This window comes from Nelumbo lutea, chromosome 3, assembly GCF_056320005.1.
Source record: "Nelumbo lutea isolate HS-2025 chromosome 3, American lotus-T2T, whole genome shotgun sequence".
NCBI classification, from domain to species: Eukaryota; Viridiplantae; Streptophyta; class Magnoliopsida; order Proteales; family Nelumbonaceae; genus Nelumbo; species Nelumbo lutea.
This window is the reverse complement of record NC_142686.1, coordinates 93,801,648-93,823,014: the sequence shown is the minus strand read 5'-3', so window position 1 is coordinate 93,823,014 and position 21,367 is coordinate 93,801,648. Positions and strand designations below refer to the sequence as shown.

Here is a 21,367-nt window from a genome sequence, read left to right as displayed (position 1 = left end):
CTTTTGAATTTTAAAAGGGAAAATATCTATGGTACCGGAAAGACAGTAGTAGAAGAGCTTTGACCAATCAAAGCACTCCCATGAATTGTGATAAAAACCATCCTCTTGAATGGTTAGCTCTTTTGCAGTGTTTGCTTTTCGGTAAGTTACTTATCCAGGTAAATGCAGTTACTTGGGTAAGTTTTTCCTGGGAAACACTTACCCAGGTAAGTGCATTTACCCATGTTCTTTTATTTCTCATATAGATAAAGCAATGACCATTTTAGCCATAAAAATCCATTATTAAAATGGGCATTTTTGTCCCATTCAAGTGTTGGCAACTTTCCCCCCAGGTGGGAAAGTTATTTACCCATCACTTATTGAGTTAGTGATACTATGAATTCTCTGATCTCCACATAAATCTGAAAAAAAAATATGGGATTCTTGGTCAATGGGAACCAAAATCCCATTAGCCAATTTTCCCTCCTCTCAAAATCCGAAAAAAAAAAAAACGCCCCCTTTATGATACAGGTTGATTAGTTGTAAGTTTTTTCTAATATCATAGTAGAACCCTTTTTAAAAAATACAAAGTTAAATATAGGGTTATTTTAATTCACCCACAACTAATTCAATTAAAAATCTGAATGAAACATGGACATCTTTTCAAATATAGGGTTATTTATATTCACCCACAACCAATTCAATTAAAAATCTGAATGAAGCATGGACATCTTTTCAACACCAGGCCATGTATTACACGGGTCTCTTCTAGCAAAACATTAAAACCCTAACACACAAAAAGGAAAATGAGGCCTGTTGCATTTGTATTTGGAATTCCTGTTTGTGTCCGGCTTCATGACCCCACCCCGTTTAGAATAAATTAGCAAAAAAGGATTCATATAGCCGACCCCATATATTTGGGAATTTGGGATAAGCAAGGTTTTTAAAATTGGATCGGACAGGGAATCGTTTTGGGGTCCGGTTCTTGGGTCAAATGTTTCGATTGTCTGGTCCGAACGGACATCCCGCTTTGACAAAAGAATAAAAAAATTAAAAAACCTAAAAGATGACCACAAATCATTCCCAGGTCGAACGATTTGACCACCTAGGTCAGTAGTTCACTGACCAAATCAATGGTTTTTGGCTAAAAAGCAGTTTTGGGGTAAAACGGAACCCGTCAGGTGATCGGTTCCCGGTTTTTCTGGTATGGTATGCTTTTATAAACATCAGGGATAAGACATGGATGATGATGATATAATGTGCCCTATTGCATAAAACAGATAGAGATAGAGGGTTTTGGATGTACAGGGTGCTAAGATTTATTTAAAAGGGGTTGTTCACTTGCAATCCATTTTTTGATATAGTGGATTTCTACTCCTCTCATGGACGTAGTCATGTAGGCAATAAAGACAACTCCGGATCTCCTGCCCATGAGAACTCTACTCACGCCTACCCACAATACACTACTCCCATGAATTGGGAACATCTCCCCCTGCATAATACTATGCAGAGGATGAGATGTTCTCCATGTGTGGCTGCGATAAATGTGGGCAGTGTGAATAACTCTGTTTTTCATTTTTCTCATGCCATATTTAGTCATGAGCCCAACACCATTTTTCTACGGTTTTACCGTTGAGATTTATTGAACATGCAGCAAATGTCTTGGAAAAGAAGGTTGTTGAGAATGTTCTCAGACACGACAGTTAATTAACCTATTCATACCCTTATTTGTATTTTTGGTCAAAAGAAAATGGATACAATTACTCTTTTACCCTACACCCATAGTAACATGTTATCCTCAGCTATGATGCTAGAAAGACATGATATTGAAAAAACTTACGGTCAATCTACCAATATCATAAAAGAGCTGACCAATCAGATGGTATTTATGAATTACCAAAAAAAATTAAGTGGTATTTAGCAACATTCATGGGATGCTTTGATTGTTCAAAAGCTCTTTTGGTATCATGTCTTTTGGCTGGGTATTGATAGATTCGATTATGATGTGGTAGAAACATCATATTGGAAAAACTTACAGCCAATTAACTGAATCATAAAAGAGGTGATCATTCAGTGTTATTTATCAAAATTCACAGATGCTTTGATTGGTCAAAATTCTATTAGTATCATATCTTTCTCTATTATAGATTTGAAATTGTCAGTAGGAGATGTTCCCAATACATGACTTGGATATACTGTGGGGCGTTAGTGGGGCGCTCTCTCTGGGATGCAGATGTGAATTTTATAAAATTTTCCGCTCAAAAGCATCCTCAAACAATTTTCCCCCTAAAACTGGCTTGAATGTGGACCCTGTCAGTTGAACAACTTAGTGAGTAGACCGTCCAGGTCAAACATAGTAAAAAAACTACACGTAGCATCTGAATTTGAATGACTAAGAGCCCGTCCACCGAGTTCACTTTTATACATATTTCAGCGAACATTTTTCATATTTGTCATTGTGAGATGTTTTCAATACACCATTGGAATGTGCTATAGGGTGCCAATGCAAATTCCTATCCACCTTCATGAATAGTGAGACGTACCATAATTCTATTTTCTTAACGGCTATAATTTCACATATGTAGCCAATTAGCCGTTTCTGTTTCATATGGGCTGAAGTGTCTGAATTGAGGCCCCATTTAGTTTGTAGAAATAGGGGTCTGGAAACAGAATCCAACTGTTTGGTTGGGTAAAATTAGAATCCCACTCTCATTCTTGCCGGCATTCCCCCATTCTCATTGCTGCCTTGGAATGAAATCTCATTCCTGCTTATTTGAATTTCCATTCTCATTCCTGTCTGAAACAAACTTATTATGGGAATAGACCATTCTAATTCTGATTCTGATTCCAATTCCGATTTTAGAAACCAAACAGACCTGAATGACTTAAGGGCTTTGTCTCATTGAATAAATAAAATAAGATGGTTGGGATATTAAGAAGCTAAGGAGGTAAAAAAGAAATAAGATAAGTCAATCGGTTCAGCCACTTCAGCTATAATCAAATGGCTCCATATTTTTGGTGGGTGATATCTTAGGGTTCGTTTGGTTTGGAGTTAGAATCGGAATTGGAATTAAGATTGGAATCAAAGTCCTCTAGAATCAGAATTGGAATGGTCCGTTTCCATGGTCAGTTTTGTTCAAATAGGAATGAGAATGTGAATTAGAATCAGCATGAATGAGATTTCATTTTCAAGGGAGAGGCGGAGAATGGCCATTCCCTCAAATGGGGGAATAGGAATGGGATTTCACTTCTCCCCAACCAAACAGTTGGAATCAGAATAGCCCATTTCGATTCTGATTCTAAACCCCTATTCCTGCAAACCAAACGGGGCCTTAACATGTGGAAATCAATGTACACTTTATATCATTATATATATGATGGGAGTGAATTGTCATCATACACTCATACCCATCTCATAAATTGACATGTGCCCCACTTTATGATTTAATTAGCTTATCTCATCTCCAAATGAGAGGTTGAGGTTTTTCCTGTCATATATAATGTACAGTAATACTCATGGGATTGTAGGACTCTATCCTTTTATGATTTATGACCAAAGTAAGGATCCGTTTAGTTTGTAGGAATAGAGGTCTGAAATCAGAATTGGAATGGGTTATTTTGATTCTAACTGTTTGGTTGGGTAGAATAAAAATTTTATTCTTATTCTTACTGGAATGGCATTCCCCCATTTCAGGAAATGACCATTCTCTATCCCTCCCTTAAAAATAAAATCTCATCCCTATTAATTCTAATTTCCATTCTTATTCCTGTCTGAACCAAATGAATTATGAGAATAAATCATTCGGATTCCAATTCTGACAAGAATAATTAGTATGTATAAAGGATCAATGAATCTTCACATGGTAGCTGGCTAGCTGCCGAAGAAGACATCCGAGAGGTCTGGATGCATTGGCCATGTGATGTTACAATTGTTAACGTGGCACATTCAGCCAAAAAAGTGATGCTTTTTATGGGATCTTCCATGTAACTAAGGGTCCTCAAGAAGTGAAACATCATCTCTCCACGTGGTTGAAATAAATGACTAGGGATATCCAAACTAGACCTGTTCATGGCCAAGCTTTTGCTCTTTATTAATATAAAATTTTTACGCTTGAGCCTGAGTTCGGTCTGATCAACGGGCTTAAAACTTGGGCCCGAGCCCGGCCCTCATAAAAAGCCCGAAGCCCGAGCCTAAGCCCGAAGCCCGACTTGGGAGTCTGAGCGCAGGTGCCCTCTAAGGATTGAGAGAATGGTGCCTGTTGAGTTTCCCGATTCCTGGGAGTCTGAGAGTGAGAATAGAAACCGAGAAAGTGAGAAGATAGAAGATGACAATAGTGCCGGCCAAAGAGAGAGAGAGAGAGAGAGAGAGAGAGCTCACTGTGAGAGAGAGAGAGAGAGAGACGATCTAGATCTAGTGGTGCCAGTTGCCGGTGCCTGAGTTTGCAGAATGAAAACGGTGCGCCTGGGTTCTGGTGGCGTCGACTGGAGAGAGAACTGAGAAGATAGAAGACCTAGTTTTAAGAAGAGAGAGAACTGAGAATGAGAAGAAAGAAGATGAAAACGGTGCTAGATAGAGAGAGAGAGATAACCGCCAAAGAGAAAGATGACTAGTTTTGGTGGAGTCGGCCGTCGGTGACTGAGTTCGCAGGTGCAGTTGGGTTTGCCGGTTCTAAGAGTTGAGAGGGGGAAATGAGAGCCGCTTCTGAGAGTGAGAGTGAAAAAGGAGAATGAAAAGAAAAAATTTAAGCATTTAGGGTTAGGGTTAGATAGTTTAGGAAAAGTCAGGCCGGGCCGGGTTCGAGCCATGCTTTTTTAACAAATCCCGAGGCTGGGCCGTAAAATAGTTGGGCTCGGGCTTTTAGGCCCGAGGTCAAACCCGCGGGTTAAACCACATGCTCAAGCCCATCCGGGGGCCGGGCCGGGCCAGACCAGCCCATCGAGCCACCTGGCTCATGAACAGATCTAATCCAAACCAAAATAACCTTTTGCTAGAGATTGTTTTGGTCAAATATTTGAGCTAAAAAGTTTTACATGAGGTTAGTGAGAGGTTGAATGGTTGTAGGTCCATGTATTTCCTAATAGGTGGGGTGCGTTATTATTAGTTCTACGGCTTATTGAACAACTATTGTATTCAATTAATCCTATCTCATTACAAAATACTAATGGTCCATATCATCCATCTTGTGGGCTCGATGCATAAATTAGAGTCGTTTATTTGGATTTTTGGCCAATCCACTCGATATCAAATTGGTCACTGAGGCAAGGATTTAAATTGCAAAAACGCAGACTCTCCAGTGGCCTCTATGTGACTATGTGCAGCCTGTCACCAACTCCACCCTTAATTAGGTCTAGAACACAAGGGGTAGTTTGTCCCCTGTATCCATATATAACCCCAACCTTGGTAAAGGTTGAATTATATTTTTTAAATGAAAGATAGTTCAAAGCTTTCTCGTAAGACTTGGAGTTGTTTGGCAAATATTTATAAGTAGATCTTTCAATAGCTTAGTGGACGAGAAGATGCACTGAGCTTTTGGGGTCTTTGTCTTTAAAAACCAAGATTGTTTGGTGTGTGTCTGGTCTATTGGGCTAAAAACAATTAGGAAGGTTAGGACTATTTATGACCTTTAATATATATATATATATATATATATATATATATATATATATATATATATGTCACATCATCATGATTCAACCTCCAGTTTAACCACGATTGAACCTCTGACCTTTCCTGTTTTATGTCCAGTCTGATTCCTGAATATTGTTATTTTTAGTGTGTAAAGACCAAAATTTTTATTTGAAACTTCATGGTTTTCAGCTTTTTTCGGTCTTTCTGCACGCTTGTCTTTGAGATTTTTGGTTCACACGATACCAAGTGGGAAAACATCATTTTTTAGTCTTTTTAAACTTCCCATAGACCACCAAGGACTAGCTTGTTGGTGTATTAACGGGTTTATTTCCACATTGACACGGAATCAAATCTCGCAACCAGCACTTTGGGAAAAAAGGGCCAGGGGAAATTATTAATGGTGCATAGCGCCGAATACCAAAAAATAAAAAAGAAAAAAGAAAAAAGAACTTCCCACAGACAGAAAAATGCATAAAAAAGATGAGCCAAACACTACCTTGCTTAAGCCAATTGTAGACAATAAATTGCATTGGATTCAAAGTTTATGCAACTCTTATTCTTGCTTGTTGCATAGACTCCAAGAGAAAAGGAACATATGAGTTGCATAAACTCGTTTACTACAAATCTTCATTCATAATATACACTTTTACAACATGAAACCAAAATCCCTTGCCATTGTTGTTAGGTTCCAGCCTGTGGCTAAATAAAGTGGAAATCATATTTCGTGACGTGTTAAGTCTTTCGGTCTTTGAGTGCAAACATTAGTATTACTCATTGGGAAGAGTTGTATAAACAAACCAATTGGGAGGCTGATTGATTGGTTGGAAATTAGTTGAGTCAATGCATCAAACCCAGGGGTTTGGGCAAGTAGGGCCCCATCTTTCTATGGACATTTCATTGGGGGATTGAGTGGGCTATACTCATTCTCTTTTTGTTCATCCCCATAATCTCTTTAAAAATCAGGATAATGAGTTGATGACTTCTGGTCTTGGAAGAGGTAGACTGGAAACAGACCCAACTTTCAGCCAATTTTTGGGAAATCTTTCATTTTTTCACGAAATAGCCTTTTTTTTTTTTTTAGAATTGAACCCATATTTTCACATATTTCTGCTTATTTTCATTGTTTTCTCATCTTTCTTTGGATGTGGAAATACATCAGAAAACATTTCTTGTAATCACATTGCATGCAACCCCCAATGAAATGCAAATACACTAACATTTGAAATAAAAAAGTCAGTTGATGGGATTTCTTGTTCTTGAGTTTATTACAAATGCTGGCATGTTTAGTTGTTTACATTTTATTGAGGAATCTCGGGATTGTTTGTGATTTATGAGAGCCTACTGTTCTACAGGTTTGAACCTGTGCCTCCTTGATGTAAGGGATGCTGAGCGACCAACTTAATCAAGTGGTCGTTGACATTTGTCTTCCTCGAAAGGAGTTTAGATCTGCTGACCACAACACATTGCTGGTCATGTTCTTCCAGCCACACACATTGGTGACTAGAACACAACTGATGTTCTATATGCATCTGAGCGTGACCAGACTCCCTCGAAGGGAATTGGATGAGCTATAAACAAAGGTGACAATAGTGTAATATCGTACCATGCACCTTTGTTTTAACTCATCTGGACACTCCATGAAGACCATAATTTCTAAGTTGGGATGAAGAAGAAGAAGATGATGACAACGACGACGATAACAAAAAAGATAAGATCTCTAATTTTTTTACCAAAAAGAAATTCATAATCTTAACTGCCAACTTACATTTATATAAGTAATCCTTTTATCCCAACTGTCATCTTATCAATATAAACTAAAACATTAAAAAAAACACTAGATGGTTGTGCCCTTAGATACATGCTGGGAACTTCACCCATGTTCACTCCATACCTACTAAAGTTGTACTGCTCAAAAGGCTAGTTATTTTCGTGCCTATTAAAAATATTAGCAATACTTTACCTTCCTTTTTATCTCTTGTTATCTCTACATCTATATCCTACATTTTCTAATAATGGGGCGGCCTAAAAAGTATAAAAGAAAAATGTTAGGCATCCAAACCAATGGCAACTTTTCCTACAAAGCCAGGGTGCCAACAGCCAAGCCAAACAGATAGAGATTCGATTCTTAATTACAGTCGTTCCCTTTTCTTCTTTAATAATTAACAGTAGCTCAGCTCAATTTGTATAGGGCTTAGGGCTGTTTTATCACCCAAACACCCCCTATAGCATTTAAAAATTAAAAAAAAAACACCCTGGAGTAGGGCTATTTTATCACCCAAACACCCCCTCAGTTTGGCTGGAATCTGAAAGGCTGAAAGTCAATGGCCACGGCCTGTCGTGCTGGCTAAGAAATCAGGTCTCTCTCTCTCTCACTTATAAAAGAACACGTATCGGGGCCAAAAGTGCAAAACCAACTCCCAGAAGAGTGAGGAGGAAAGAAACAACTGCTCTTGGTTACCGGTCTCGGTACTCTGGGATGGGAAGAAAGCGCTGGTCCTTCAAGAATCTAGGCAAGTATTCATGGCCATGGAGGTTTAGCAGCTCTGTCTTTCGGTTGAGACGCTTAAATTTCCACCTTTTCATCCTTGACGACGTTCTCTTTAAGATCATCTCCGTCTTCGAAGCCATTATTCTTGTCTCCACCCTCTGCTTTTTCTATCTCTGTTGTGGTTGCCACTTCTGAGCCATTCCCAGACCTTTAACGTACGGAGACTCCATTATCCACCCTGAACCCATAACCTCAAGCAACATTCGAGTCATGGGTGGCGCCGTGGTTGCAAGAGCGAGATGTCCATATCGCAAATTCGCTGACTGAAGACTGAAAGTCACTTGGGTGATCGATCTCGTGTTCACGATGGTCGGACACCCATTAGGTGTTCGACCGGGCCTGAACGAAGGTGGGGTTCTCGTCGATGCGACGAGTAGCCGCCCGATGCTTGCTAGAGAAATTGCCGTGGCTGAGCGTGCTGAAGGGTGTTGGGCCGTCGGGGCACCGGTCTCCGGCGGCGACATCGGTGCCAGAGAGGGAAAATTGGCGGTATTGTGAGGTGGCTATCACCATTGTTTGAGGTTATGAGGAGATCAGCCTTTGTAGGGGGCATGGTGAAGGATTTCGGAATGGGTCTTGAGCTCTTGATGGGGTGGTGGCGTTGCCCGGAGCAGCTTTAGCCAAGCAGTTGTTCTGGAGTATGGTGGCTAATGGTGATGGAATTAAGCTCAGCGTTCACGGTCTCATTACTGTCATTGAGAGGATAAATGGCAAGTGAAGATGGCTCTCATGAAAATAAAAATGATTTGGGTTTGTAGATTTCAGCTGGGTGTTGGCCAGGGGTGTCTTATTTTCTTTTTTAACTGTTGAATAGACTTGGAAAGAGTTTGGTTGATAGAATGTTAGAATCCTGTAAAGCCATTTTTATTTTATTGTAGTGTTTTCTTCATTGCAAATTGCAATATCCTCGTTTAAGCTTTTTTTTTTTTTTTTTTTTTTTATTCTTTGGGCAATTATCCCTTTAAACCAAGCACTGTTGCAAATAATCCAGGGCATAACCGCATAAGAATTTGAATTGAATCAGTATGAATGCTGTAATCCTTCAAAGAAAGGAAAAACAAAGGAACTCTGTTTGTCCCACTTTGTCCATTCAAGCAGAAAGTGTCCTCTTACTCGTATTTGTAAAATGGAAATATTACAACTTGTGCACAAAATATTGAATTTCAACAAAAGTAGTAGGTACCCATTGAGGCTACTTCCAATTTCCAAATAAATGGAGATAAAGCTGCTCCACTTTGATGGGTTTTTGTAGGGGCTGTTTAACCAATAATAACGCCCCATGTCATCCATTACAAACAAGTGTTCTTTTATCTTTCATTAGGTTGTACTATTTGAATCCAGATCTCCTACCCACATTTGGAAACATGTTCCCAAATGTGAATAAGGAACATCTCGCCATGAATAATAATATGTAAATAAGGAAGATGTTCCCAATATATCTGGAAGGGTTTGAAAAGTTAGGAATGCAAACGGATTGGATTGGATCCAATTCAAATCAGGATGTATTCGAATCTGATTTGACATTGTTCATATCTGATTCAATCCGATCGGATCTGATAGAATTCGATTTGAATTCGAATCCTATTCGTAAGTTAGATCTTTAGATTTGATCCGATCTAATTTGTATTCTTTAAAAATTAATAAATTATTAAAAAGAAAAATAAAATATACTAATTTAAATAAAGCAAAAAAAAAATACAGGTATTTTTTAATTATTTTCATCATATATATACATGTTTTTTTTATAAAAAATAAATAATATAACAAATTTTTATAAAAATATATTTATAAATAAATAAATAACATATATATATATATATATATTTATAAATATATAATATATATATTTATAAATATATAATATATATCGGATTGGATAGGGGGTGATCCGAATCCGATCTGACCCAACGATCCAATTAGAAGTTAAGACTGTTCCAAGATACATAAGAAGTAGAAATGACGCCACTGGCCCATCTTAGTAAAAATTTACCGATATAGCATCATCACGGGAATTCTATCTTAGTACGTTTTTACCAAGTTGGTGCCATCTCAAAGTTTCCATCTTAGTTCATTTTTACCAAGATAGTATCATTCCGAGTTTATATTCAATTAGGACTTTTCTTTTGAAGGATTTTAGTAGGATTATATTTTGGAGTGTTTTCTTAGATTAAGAGTTTATTTTTAACGAGTTTTAGTAGGATTTTATTATGGAGTATTTTCATATTAGGATTTAGTAGGATTCTATTATGGAGAGTTTCCAGATTAGGATTAGAAGACATAAGGGTGTATGCCTATATAAATAGTAGCTAGGGGAAGGCTAAGATAGTTTTCTTATTATCAAATTTCTCTTAATTATTTAGTGAAGAATTCTTCTTCCTAAAATTCAACTTCTGCTCTTTTTCTTTGAAGTTTTTCTCAACGTGTTTCATTTCTGTACTATGCCAGAAGTAAATAAATAAATAATTAAAATATTAGAGATTCAAAATTTTTTTACATTTTTAATATTGAGCGAGAGTAACTTGGCTTGCTTTTGTTTCTTCTCATGTTGGAAACAAAGTTGCTTTGAAACAAGGTTCAAAATATGGATGTATCGGATTGTATCATGGCTCATATTCTTTTTTTTTTTTTTTCTTCAATTTGGTTCCGAGGGATCAGTTTAAGACCCATCTACCCCTGAACCGGGTTAGACCCCAAACCACCCCCTATAATGACGTATCAAAAAGCTCCCAATATGATATGTATCGACCGATATGTATTGATATTTTGAACCTTGCTCTTAACGTTGGGAAGAAATGTTCAATAGAAATATATTTCCAAAGGCACAAAACATGTCTTGTAAATGTTACAAGACTTGGATAAATGATAATTCTCGCCTTCAAAGAATAAATGATGATTTTCTGTTAGTATAACATAGTTTTATAGAGCTTATATGAGAAAATCTTCATATGAAATCAGCAAAAAAATATTCAATGGCAAATTGGCAATATCTTTGGCTTATAATCTTACAATATATCTAGCCTTTATGTTGTGTTTGGAATCGGTGTAAAACGTCATCGGTGTAAAAGTATATCAATAACGTTTTACACTAAACTGTGATAAAGTGACCGTTGTATTTTCGAAAAGCATGATGGATTAGTGTAAAATTTTACATCGATTTTATCAATGTAGTATTTACATCAATAATCGATGTCTATTTGATGAGTTTTTACACAGATTCATGACGTAAAACTCCACTATCCAAATGTATGCAAAATTGAACTGGAATGGAGTTTTATGTTGATCATGATTACACACTTTTTCCAAATGTGAATAAAACTGAATTGTTATAAATGTTAAAATTGTTTTTGATTTACACCGATTTCGAATGCAGCCTTAATCTCACTCAAGTGGCCTACCTTTATTCATGAGAGTGTTATGATGTCTGGGTTTAAAACCTTACAGATCATATAAATATGGGAAAGCCCTATACAAAGTGGATGTAAGTTTGGTTTGTAATACAGAGAACACAAACAAGGGACATTGTTTGGTGCAAAGCTGCAAAGGAAGAGATCTCTGGCTGATAATTTAATCTTAGGGCATTAAGTGGGTTAATCTGACGTTGTACAATATCTCTATTTAGTAGGTTTGGTTTGCTAAAATGACCTGAATACAAAAGTTGTTATATATAGGTGTAGGTGTGAGACCTAGATCCTTATTTATTTATATACTTATCGGGGTTGTAAGTTACATTTAAGGGTGTTTGAGTAAATCTCTAATATAATCTTATGAATGTATTTCTACATGCATCAAAGAAGAGTCCGGATCTCTTGCCCACAAGAATCCTGCCTGTTCACGTCTACCCACAATACATTACCCCCCATGAATTGGGAACATCTCCCCCTGCATAATACTACGCAAAGGATGAGATGTTCTCTATGTGTGACACAAATAAACGTGGGCAAAATTTATGTGGGCATGCAAAGGATGAGATGTTCTCCACATGTGACTGTGATAAACATGGGCAGAGTTTGTGTAGGCAAGAGATCTGAACTCATCAAAGACCCTCGACCTCCTACAAGCAAAAATTCTGTGCATTCTAAATCCAATTGTACATTGAGAATATCTTTCCTACACATACGTTAAATTCCTGGGAGGTGTTGACAATGTACGGTTGGATGCCCATACTTGTAGAGTGTGTACAGAGTTCTTGCCTGCAAGAGATCCTATCACTGTATCCAGTACATTACAAATTCTGAGAACTGGTTGGCTTTATATCCAGATCCTATGGATACATTTGTGGGTTGAAGGATTGGAACTGGTTCGGATTATATTAAAATGGATAAAATATGAATCTTACTAGTTGGATCCAGACCTGTATTGTTTATTTGTTTTTGTCACTTCGCAGTTATTTTCATTAAAAAAAAAAAAACAAGTTGTGAATGTTTTTATTTTCAATTGTTTTTGAAATTACTATCAGTAACAAAAAAAAAAAACATGTTATTCAACCGTGCTATTTGCTTTGAAATGCAAAAGTAAGTTGTTTTATTTCAAAAAGAAACTCATGTTTCTGAAACCATAAAATAATAGTTTTTAAAACTAAAGCAAAATTTGAAGTACAGATATCGCATGATTTATGAAAGATAATATAAGATTATTAGATAAAAAACATTTTTTCCAAACCAAAAATAGAAGAAAATGCTTTGATTTCAGTTTTACAAACACACATACAACCACATTTTTGTATTAAAAACCAGATTGTCTCCAAACAAGATAGTTTTGATTTGCTTTTGGAAGCCACAACAAGAAAAACGATTCACGTTGGAAAACATCCCCTAAATTGCTCTGACCTGAGTAGATTTATTTATTTTAACCAAACTCTTATTAAATAATTACCTTGGCCAAGAAGTTATTGCTTAAATTACACATTAATATATAGAATTACTATGATAGTAGAAAAACATGTCACCAATAAACTGCTACCACAAAGTTGATTATCAATCAGGTGGTATTTATCAAATCAAAGCTATGTTGGTATCATGTCTTTTTGGCATCAGAGATTTTCATATCATATAAATTATACATACCAATAAATAGAAAATATGAAATATGCCAATGAAACTATGAGAGGTATGGGTGGGGACAGAGCATGGTACACAGGAGGCCCACTGGCTATACCTCATAAAGCCTGCAATTTCATGGGTTTGATCCCATGATTCCTTTTTTGAAAGGCATCGAGCAATCAACTACTGAGTCATCAGCAAACTAGTGCCACTCAATATATCAAAATGACATCTACAAAGGAGGGATGCTATGCTGTGTTTGCATGATGAGATAGTTATTCACTCACACCTCTATGCAGGGGCGGAACTGAGGAATAGCCCAGTTGGTGCACTGAGGATAGCTATTGATTTGACGCTGTATTGTTCACTTAAAAGAGTAAGGGGGTGTCAGGCAGTAATTAATATAAAAAAAAAAAAACCTCTATGCAGGAGCGGAGCGAGGGGTGGCGGAGGGGAGCCACGAGCCCATGGCAAACTCTAGCTCCACCCCTGCCTCTATGCATGCCTCCATTGGTAGAGGTGGCCATGGTTTAAGCCAAGGCACCGAGCCCAGGCCAGATTTTCGTAGGATTATAAGAACATTTTGAGCTGCATGGCCCATATCTCGATCCTTGTTCCATTTAGGCTGGCTAGGGTAGCTGGGCTTGCCTGCATAGACCAATGAAATAAAATCTGTTGTAAAACCTAAACTCCAACATTACAAAAAATTATAGGATTAATTACTTAAATATATCCTATGATTTGACGAAAATACTTGAGTATAAATACCATGGTTTGAAAAACTACTTGGATATATCTTATTAACAAAATTAAACCGTTAAGATTGACAGAAAAGGACAAATTCTTTAAAATTTAAAAATATGCACTTGATATCAAAGTTCTCTCTCAGAGGACCATGGAAGTTCCACAGGTTACTATCTTGGCGAATATAAACAAGTTACCATTGATTTGAGCTGAAAATTTTAACAGAACAATGACGGAATCTACCAGTTTAGATGAGATGCCTATCTGGAGAGAATGTGCCCAAGGTACAACGTACATCAGTAAGGACCATTAGATGCTGTATAAAATTAGATAAATATCATATTAGTGGGAGTGAGCTGTACAGTCAACAGTGAGAGCAGCGTCACTGGGGTCGTTCCAACACTTGCCATCTGGTAAGAGCAGATGAATGCCTAAGAACCTTCAAAATCACCCCTGCATACGAGTCTACCTGCATGCAACAGAAGCTCTACGACCCAAAAATCCATAATCCATTGAATGTCGTTACTAAGGGTGGCAGATCATTCAGTCCTAAAGAATAATCAAGGGCATAAACTTGGTAACCTGAAACTCCTAAGCAATTGGTTGGATGCACAGTCAATCTCTTGATTCTGTGGCCAAGCAATCGAGGAGTATGTTACATAAAAATCTTGATACTGTTGAAAGAAAGAGGATGATAGATTGAGGTCTGGAAGCCATCTAATGATGCAACCAATGGGATCATTATTTCTATCAGTTGGAAACTTGGAATGTATAATCAGTGGACTTCACGAAGAAGATTCCTGAAAAAGGTAGCTTCAAAGTTCAAAGCTGTTTCGTTCTTACTAAGAATAGTTCGAACCCATGACAGCTACAGGGATGGAGGTTTTCACAACTTGGCCTCTTAGCCTGAAAGGGAATCCAGCAGCAAGGCCATGATGTTTAAACCTTTATACTGTGCAGTCGCCTTGGCTCCCTCCAAAACATACCGGGATGAATATAAGATGAAGATGAACAACTGCACCGTGAGGTTTGTCCTAGTCAGGACAAATTGGGTAATGTATGAACAATACAGCAGAGAGAGAGAGAGAGAGAGAGAGAGGAAAACAAACGGTCCAACATTTTGGGATGGTAATTGAATTGACATGAGGCCATAAGTTTCGGCATTATAGTAAAGATAAATACGCATGCAAGTGCATTTATGTGAGGAGGGAGAAAGAGAGCTGATTTTAGATTCTGCTTGGTATATCACTTTATATGGTTTGAATTTTTTTGAAATTTTGGTTACTGCTTGGACTGCCGAGATAACTCAGCAGTCTGTACTAATTACAGAATATATATGGGTTAGTGAGTCACATTCCGGAAGTAAAGGAAAATGTGGAGACAATAATATATTTCAGGTTATTAATCAAGGTTGCAGGGGGATGCAGATCAAAGGCCCCTGTTGGGTTGACATATCTCATTCATGCTTAGAAAAGAGTAACCTACAAAGAAAACAAATTTATCGATCTATGTGAGACAAGATTCAAGCTCCTTTAAACTGTATCATCATATTGGGAAATATATATCTAATTCACAAAGCTTTAAACAGTCTACATTTCACAATTGCTTAATTTACCAGTTTCCTCAGGTCTAGTGACTTTCTACTGATTGGTTATGAGCTCCTTCATGAAGTTCTTCCTCAATTTCAAAACTGTAATCACACTAAGGTTGTTGCTTGACAAATATATCAAACAAAGCATACAATGCCTATGCATTTTTTTTTTCATTTTTCTAGGCGAACTCTTGGGTGGGGTGGCAGGATTGAACCCAAGATCAGTGAAGACTACATGCACTTAATTAGCTGAGCTGGTGGGCATGATTCATGAGCTTTTGTTGTATCTAGATGATAGGTCAGACCGTTTGGCATGGTTTGACAAACAAACCAACTCTATTTGAAAGATGCAAAGCAACAAGAATCAGAGATGCAAAACTGACTGATGATCATTGTCAGCCAAATTTTGGGCCTCAGACACAGCCTCATGCATAACCACCAATCAAAGCTCTAACTGCAACAGTATCTGAGTGCCTAACTCTGGTTCTTTGTCTGCTTGTCTCCATAGGATTCGATCTCTGTGAATGGAATCTTCTATTAAAGCGAGGTTGTAAGAATAACGCAATGGTGTTGAAAGCAAATTCAGTGAAACAGAAATAGTGGAATGTTATCAAACTAGAAAAAATTGGGAATTGAAAATCACAAAGAAATCTGTAAACTAAACCCTCAGAAACTTCTTCAGCTGCCCATTTCCTCAGACCCATTGATTAGTTCCAAGTAGTCCATCTCACCTTCAAATATCTTCAGTAGTTGTGGAATTTCCTTCTGATATCTAATTACAAACTTGTCCATGAAATCACTCTTACTAATCTTGAGAGCTCCAACCACGTTGATATCCTTGTTAATGAGACCCTTTGATAGCAAAACTTGTATTACTGAATACCATGGAATCATCCTCTTTTCCAAACTAAAACAGAGAAGTATTGGGTTTCTGGCAATAAAAGATGGTTCCAAGCCCATTTTATTGATCAGAAAATCCATCACTCTTACTATCTTCTTCTCCGAGAGCGCCAGACAATTAGGATTCCTTTTTATCATTAATGTAATATCGTCCTCAGAACAACCGTATTTCTTATAGATATCAATTTTTCTTTCCCTCGTTGATTTGCTACTTAATGTTATAATTGATACTGCAAGAGCAAAAGCTAATTTTGAAGGGTCGACCCCAAGGTCCTTAATTTCTTTGGCATTCTCATTGAACAGATCAGGTGGCATCAAAAATGACTGCGGGTGCCTCTTTACAACGCTCAAGATGATCTGTTCAGGCACACCATGATCACGAAGGATCGTGATGTTTTCTTCCATACGCTTCTGCCGTTTATTTCCAAAAGCCCACTTCATGCGTCTGAGAACGGCGACGACATTGTTGTTTGTCTGAACTATGCCCTTAAGATACTGAAAACAAGGAAGGATTTGGTTTCTTAAGCTAAGTGTCAAGAAACCTGAGTCGTAATAGAGAATCCTTGCAAGGTCAGGTGGAGAAAATCCTACAGAAGATAAAAACGCAAATTTGGGTTTAAGGATTTTCTCTGGATCAAGTAACAGGAGCATTGGCCGATTTCTGATGAATTTAGAGATTTGGACACCGGTAAATCCGTAGTTTCTGAGGAAAGAGAGGACTGAGTCTGGTCTCTGCGAGGTTTCAAATTGGACCGACTTAGATGCAGATGCAGCCTCTTCCTTGGACAGTCCACAAGAGTTTATGAGGTATGATACCGTAAAAGAGTGTTGATCTGTTGCCGTTGATATGCATTTTAGAAAATGATTTTGGAGAAAACTCAGATGGTTCGTCAAATCTCCAGCACTTCTAGGGTTCCTAACCAGGTCTAGCCTTCTAGCGCAATGAAGAAGAAACATTCTTCGTAGAGAAATAAGGGGGTTTTGATGAAATCTTACCTCTGCTGATGGAAGAGCCTAAGTGCGATTCTCCAACAGTTACTGAGATTTGAACACCATTCCGCTTAACGGAGGAAGCAAGGATTTCGGAGATAAACACACTTCTCCCTTCTGTGATTTTTTCTATCACAGAGAAACCCGTTAGAGCTGTAAATTCGTGACCCCCCCGCAGTGTAGCGGGCCGTAGCCCAGGCTTCCCAGCACGATGCCGGCCCAGCCCAACCCACGGGCTGCTGTTTTCTGGTTTCTTGCCAAGTAAAATAATTGAAAAAATAATAAAAATTTAACAAAAAACTCAACAAGGTAGAAAATAAATTGAAAAAAAGTCTAAAATTTTATTTCATTTGAACTTTAATGTGTACAATTGTTCATATTATGAAATAATAAAATGAAATTGGAATAAAAGAATATAATAAAATGGAAAATAAAAATTTACAATGGGATTAAAAATAATAAATGACTTTTTAAATAAAATAAAAAATCAAAATTTACAATAAATCAATAATATAAAAAATATTGTATAATTATTGAATATTCAAAAGAAATGGTTTCATTCTTTTATACATGGGCATATCACCGGAGTTTCATCTATCATGCATCTTTTCTCCTCATCCAACACCTTGTTACATGTATTAAAATAAGACTTTTGTGGAATTCTAAACACCAAAAGGGTTAATGGATAACATGTCATGATAGCAAACATAAGATAATCTTTTTCAATTGTTTTTCAAAAATCTAAAATATCAAAATTATTTAATCCCTCAGATGTGAAGAAATTATAATATTAATTTACAAATAAAAATGAAATTCACTAAATGAACTTCATGAAGAGGAAGAAACTGGTTGTTGCTTGCCTTTGCTTATTAATGGCAAAATTTATTTGTTCCACTACAAGCACTAGTAATTTGAGATGGTGTGCTTGTTCAAGTTTTTCTATGTTTTATTATTGTTTGTGACCCGTGTAAGTTATACATTTTAAATAATAAAGAATTAACTACATCTTTTTTAATCCAATATTGGATTGTTTATTTTCATGATAAAAACCAAGTAAAATATCTACACCATTTTTTAATCCTAGGGTCTAATATTACATCTAAACAATATAGAGAAACCACATATTTTCCAATTTTTTTAAAACTTGTAAATTAAATTTCCATTTTTCAACAATATTTTTAAAAATAAATTAGTTGCACCATAAAAATGCTGTAAAAACTCTTTTATACAAATTTAAACATCTCTATCACCATTAGTTGTAAAGTCATTGGGAATTCTATCGTTATAAAACATGGTAAGAATTTCCCTATATAGGATGCAACTCTCTAAAATAGAAAATGTGGAATTCCACCTATGTTGAACATCTAACATAAATGTGGAATCTCCCTATATTACATAAATTTTTAAATTCTTTTTTTCTTGCATTGGAGATTCTAATTTACATAATACAATTTCTAATTTTTGAAATATGTGGGGAAATAATATTTAAAACTTCTTGTACACAAATTTAAAATATGGCATGCATACCTAATATGAAACAATTTTCCATTTAAAATTGATTTTAACTGAGATTTTAAAACTAATAAAAATTCCTTTTTACAAGAATTTAAAAATTGTTGAGGCAATATGTGCACATTCAAGTCTTATAAAAGTTAAAACTATTTTTTTGCCAAAACTATGATTCATCAATAAAATGCTAGTGAAACAAATATATCTAATATTATAGTTTGAAGTCCAAATATCAGAGGTAGGTGCAATTTTGGAAGTAAGGCTCAGTTTGGAAAGAGTACAAATACAAATATGTACAATACAAATGCATACAAAATAATACAAAAATATAAGGTTTTGCACTCCACATATTTGTATTTGTACTCCTTCCAAATTCAGCCTAAGTGCCAAAACTATGATAAATTTTTAAAGTGTCCATTCTTGTAGTATACCTAGAAACTCTTTTAAATTGAGTACAAATTATTGTAAAAATCTATCAAGCTTAGGGTCTTTAGAAAATAAAAATGGTTGTTCAACATGTGCAATATATTTTGCTAATTCTTGTCGCATATTTTCGTTGAATATTAAAAATTAATAAAAATCCAGATGCAATTTGCATTTGATTTGAATTATCATGTTTTGTAGTATGATGCCATGTGTCTAACTAAATGGCATGTGCCACCATTGATGTGGTAGTTAAAATTACTTGTGCATTTTTGACAAACTACTCTCTTTCCCTTTCCCTCAACTTCTATTGTGACATTTTTGAAACTTCACTAGTTTTTTCTTTTGCCACTCCTAGGTACACTAGGAGAAGTATTATTAACAATAGCACCAACTTCAATATTAATGCTATTTAGGGGTGTTCACATTAAATGCCATACCGACCAAACTGGCCTCACCCAACCTGAGTTGGTTGGTTTTTCAAAATCACTGGTCGGTTTCGGTTTGTATGAAAAAATAAATCGACAACTCGGTTAGGTTTCGATTTTCATGTATAAAAGCCGAAGCCAAACCAAACCTAACCGATCCTATATTTTTAAGTAATTATTAATTAGTCCCTACGCTATATGTTAAATGTTGATATATTTTATTTGTGTTGAACTTTAAAAAATTTGGTTATTTATGATAAAAACTAAAAACATAAAACTAATACAAATATAATACAATGGTACAATATTTAATTCAGTTTTGTATAAATTTACATAGGTATTGACAAAAAAATCAGTTTTTCATAAAAAATTAATCGATTTAAATATATATTTTGGTTTTGCATAAAAAACTAAAAAGAAATAACTTAAATATAAATAGATATTTAGATAGAGATATTTTAGTTTAAAACACATATAAAAACCGACTAAAGCGATAAACCAACCCTTTATGTTTTAGTTGGTTTTGCTTCAAGGTCAATCGGTTTCAATTTAGTCAAGGAGTAAACTGATCATGTCGGGTCGGTTGAAAAAAATGACTCAAACCAACCCAACCCAACCCGTGAACAACCCTTATGCTATTATACTAGAATTGGGCCTTGTTGAAACCATAGGAAAAGAGAGTTTGAACAAAATCAACCATTTTAATGAATATAATATATTAAACCTTAAAATTTAGGAAAAATGAGGGAGGATAAGGGTATTTATAGGAGTTGGGAATTATTTAATTAACCAAAATACCTTCCTAAGCAAGTCATTTATAATTGTTGGAAGGGGTATTTTGATCTTTTATAAAGTTAATTTATCATTTTACCATGGTGCCTCCCCAAATTAATTGTTATATAGCTATTGGGGAGTATTTAAGTCATTTTTGCCCCTTTAAGCCAAAACACTCAAAATCCCTCCAAACTAGCTGTTTATAATTATTGGGGCATTTTGGTAATTTTGGAACCCCTAAATCTGCTATAGTCGTTGGGGTGTTATGGCCATATTCTCATGGGTTGGTAGTTGGCACAATTGAATCCATGCCGGATTGACATGTGGGTTGTGTTGTACTGGCTTGTGGGCCTAAACCCCTTACTCCATGAGCCATGCCAAGCAAGACCCTAGTCATGTGGCTTATGGGCGACTCGATCCGTTTTAATTTACAACCCTACCCATTTGTAGTCCTCTACGCATGGGTCATGGCCAAGCAAGTCCTAAAATTTTCAATTACAAAATGTTTACACTTTTTTTTTTCTTTTGGACAAACTACTTAAATATATCTTGTGGTTTCAATAAACAACTTTTTTTTTTCTTTTGCAAACTGTTGCTGGTCAAAATGGGTTGAGGTCAATATTGTCAATTCGCTCCTAAGCCGAGGTGTGATCGAGCTGTCCGAGGCTTGGGGTAGCTGAGGACTGATAGGTCAGTCTTGCAAGAAGTGAAGGAAAGCGAACGTCAGAGACCTCGGGTTGGTACCCGAGGCAGAGACTCCGATGGTCAAGTTAGTACGAGGGAGGTGTAGGGTGGATGAGGCCTAAGGTGTGA

At 36.3% G+C, this 21,367-nt stretch overlaps 1 protein-coding gene, 1 long non-coding RNA gene and 1 pseudogene across 2 annotated transcripts; 1 reads left to right on the top strand and 2 right to left on the bottom strand.

Moving 5' to 3' along the window:
• Positions 1-6,867: 6,867 nt before the first annotated feature.
• On the top strand, positions 6,868-9,058 carry LOC148866936 (putative 3-hydroxyisobutyrate dehydrogenase-like 3, mitochondrial pseudogene; annotated as a pseudogene).
• Positions 9,059-13,122: 4,064 nt separating this feature from the next.
• On the bottom strand, positions 13,123-17,636 carry LOC148866934 (uncharacterized). The gene is made up of 2 exons (XR_016110915.1): positions 17,427-17,636; positions 13,123-13,843 (listed from the first exon to the last, which is right to left on the bottom strand). It is a non-coding gene; the product is annotated as an uncharacterized LOC148866934 (long non-coding RNA).
• On the bottom strand, positions 16,101-17,432 carry LOC148866935 (transcription termination factor MTERF15, mitochondrial-like). The gene has a single exon (XM_088981609.1). It carries the CDS (start codon positions 17,385-17,387, stop codon positions 16,209-16,211), a length of 1,179 nt encoding a protein of 392 aa, XP_088837735.1. The 5' UTR covers positions 17,388-17,432; the 3' UTR covers positions 16,101-16,208.
• Positions 17,637-21,367: the final 3,731 nt, after the last annotated feature.

Coding starts and splice junctions, on each gene's coding strand:
- LOC148866935 (XM_088981609.1), bottom strand. CDS start 17,387: ATGTTTCTTCTTCATTGCGCTAGAAGGCTAGACCTGGTTAGGAACCCT.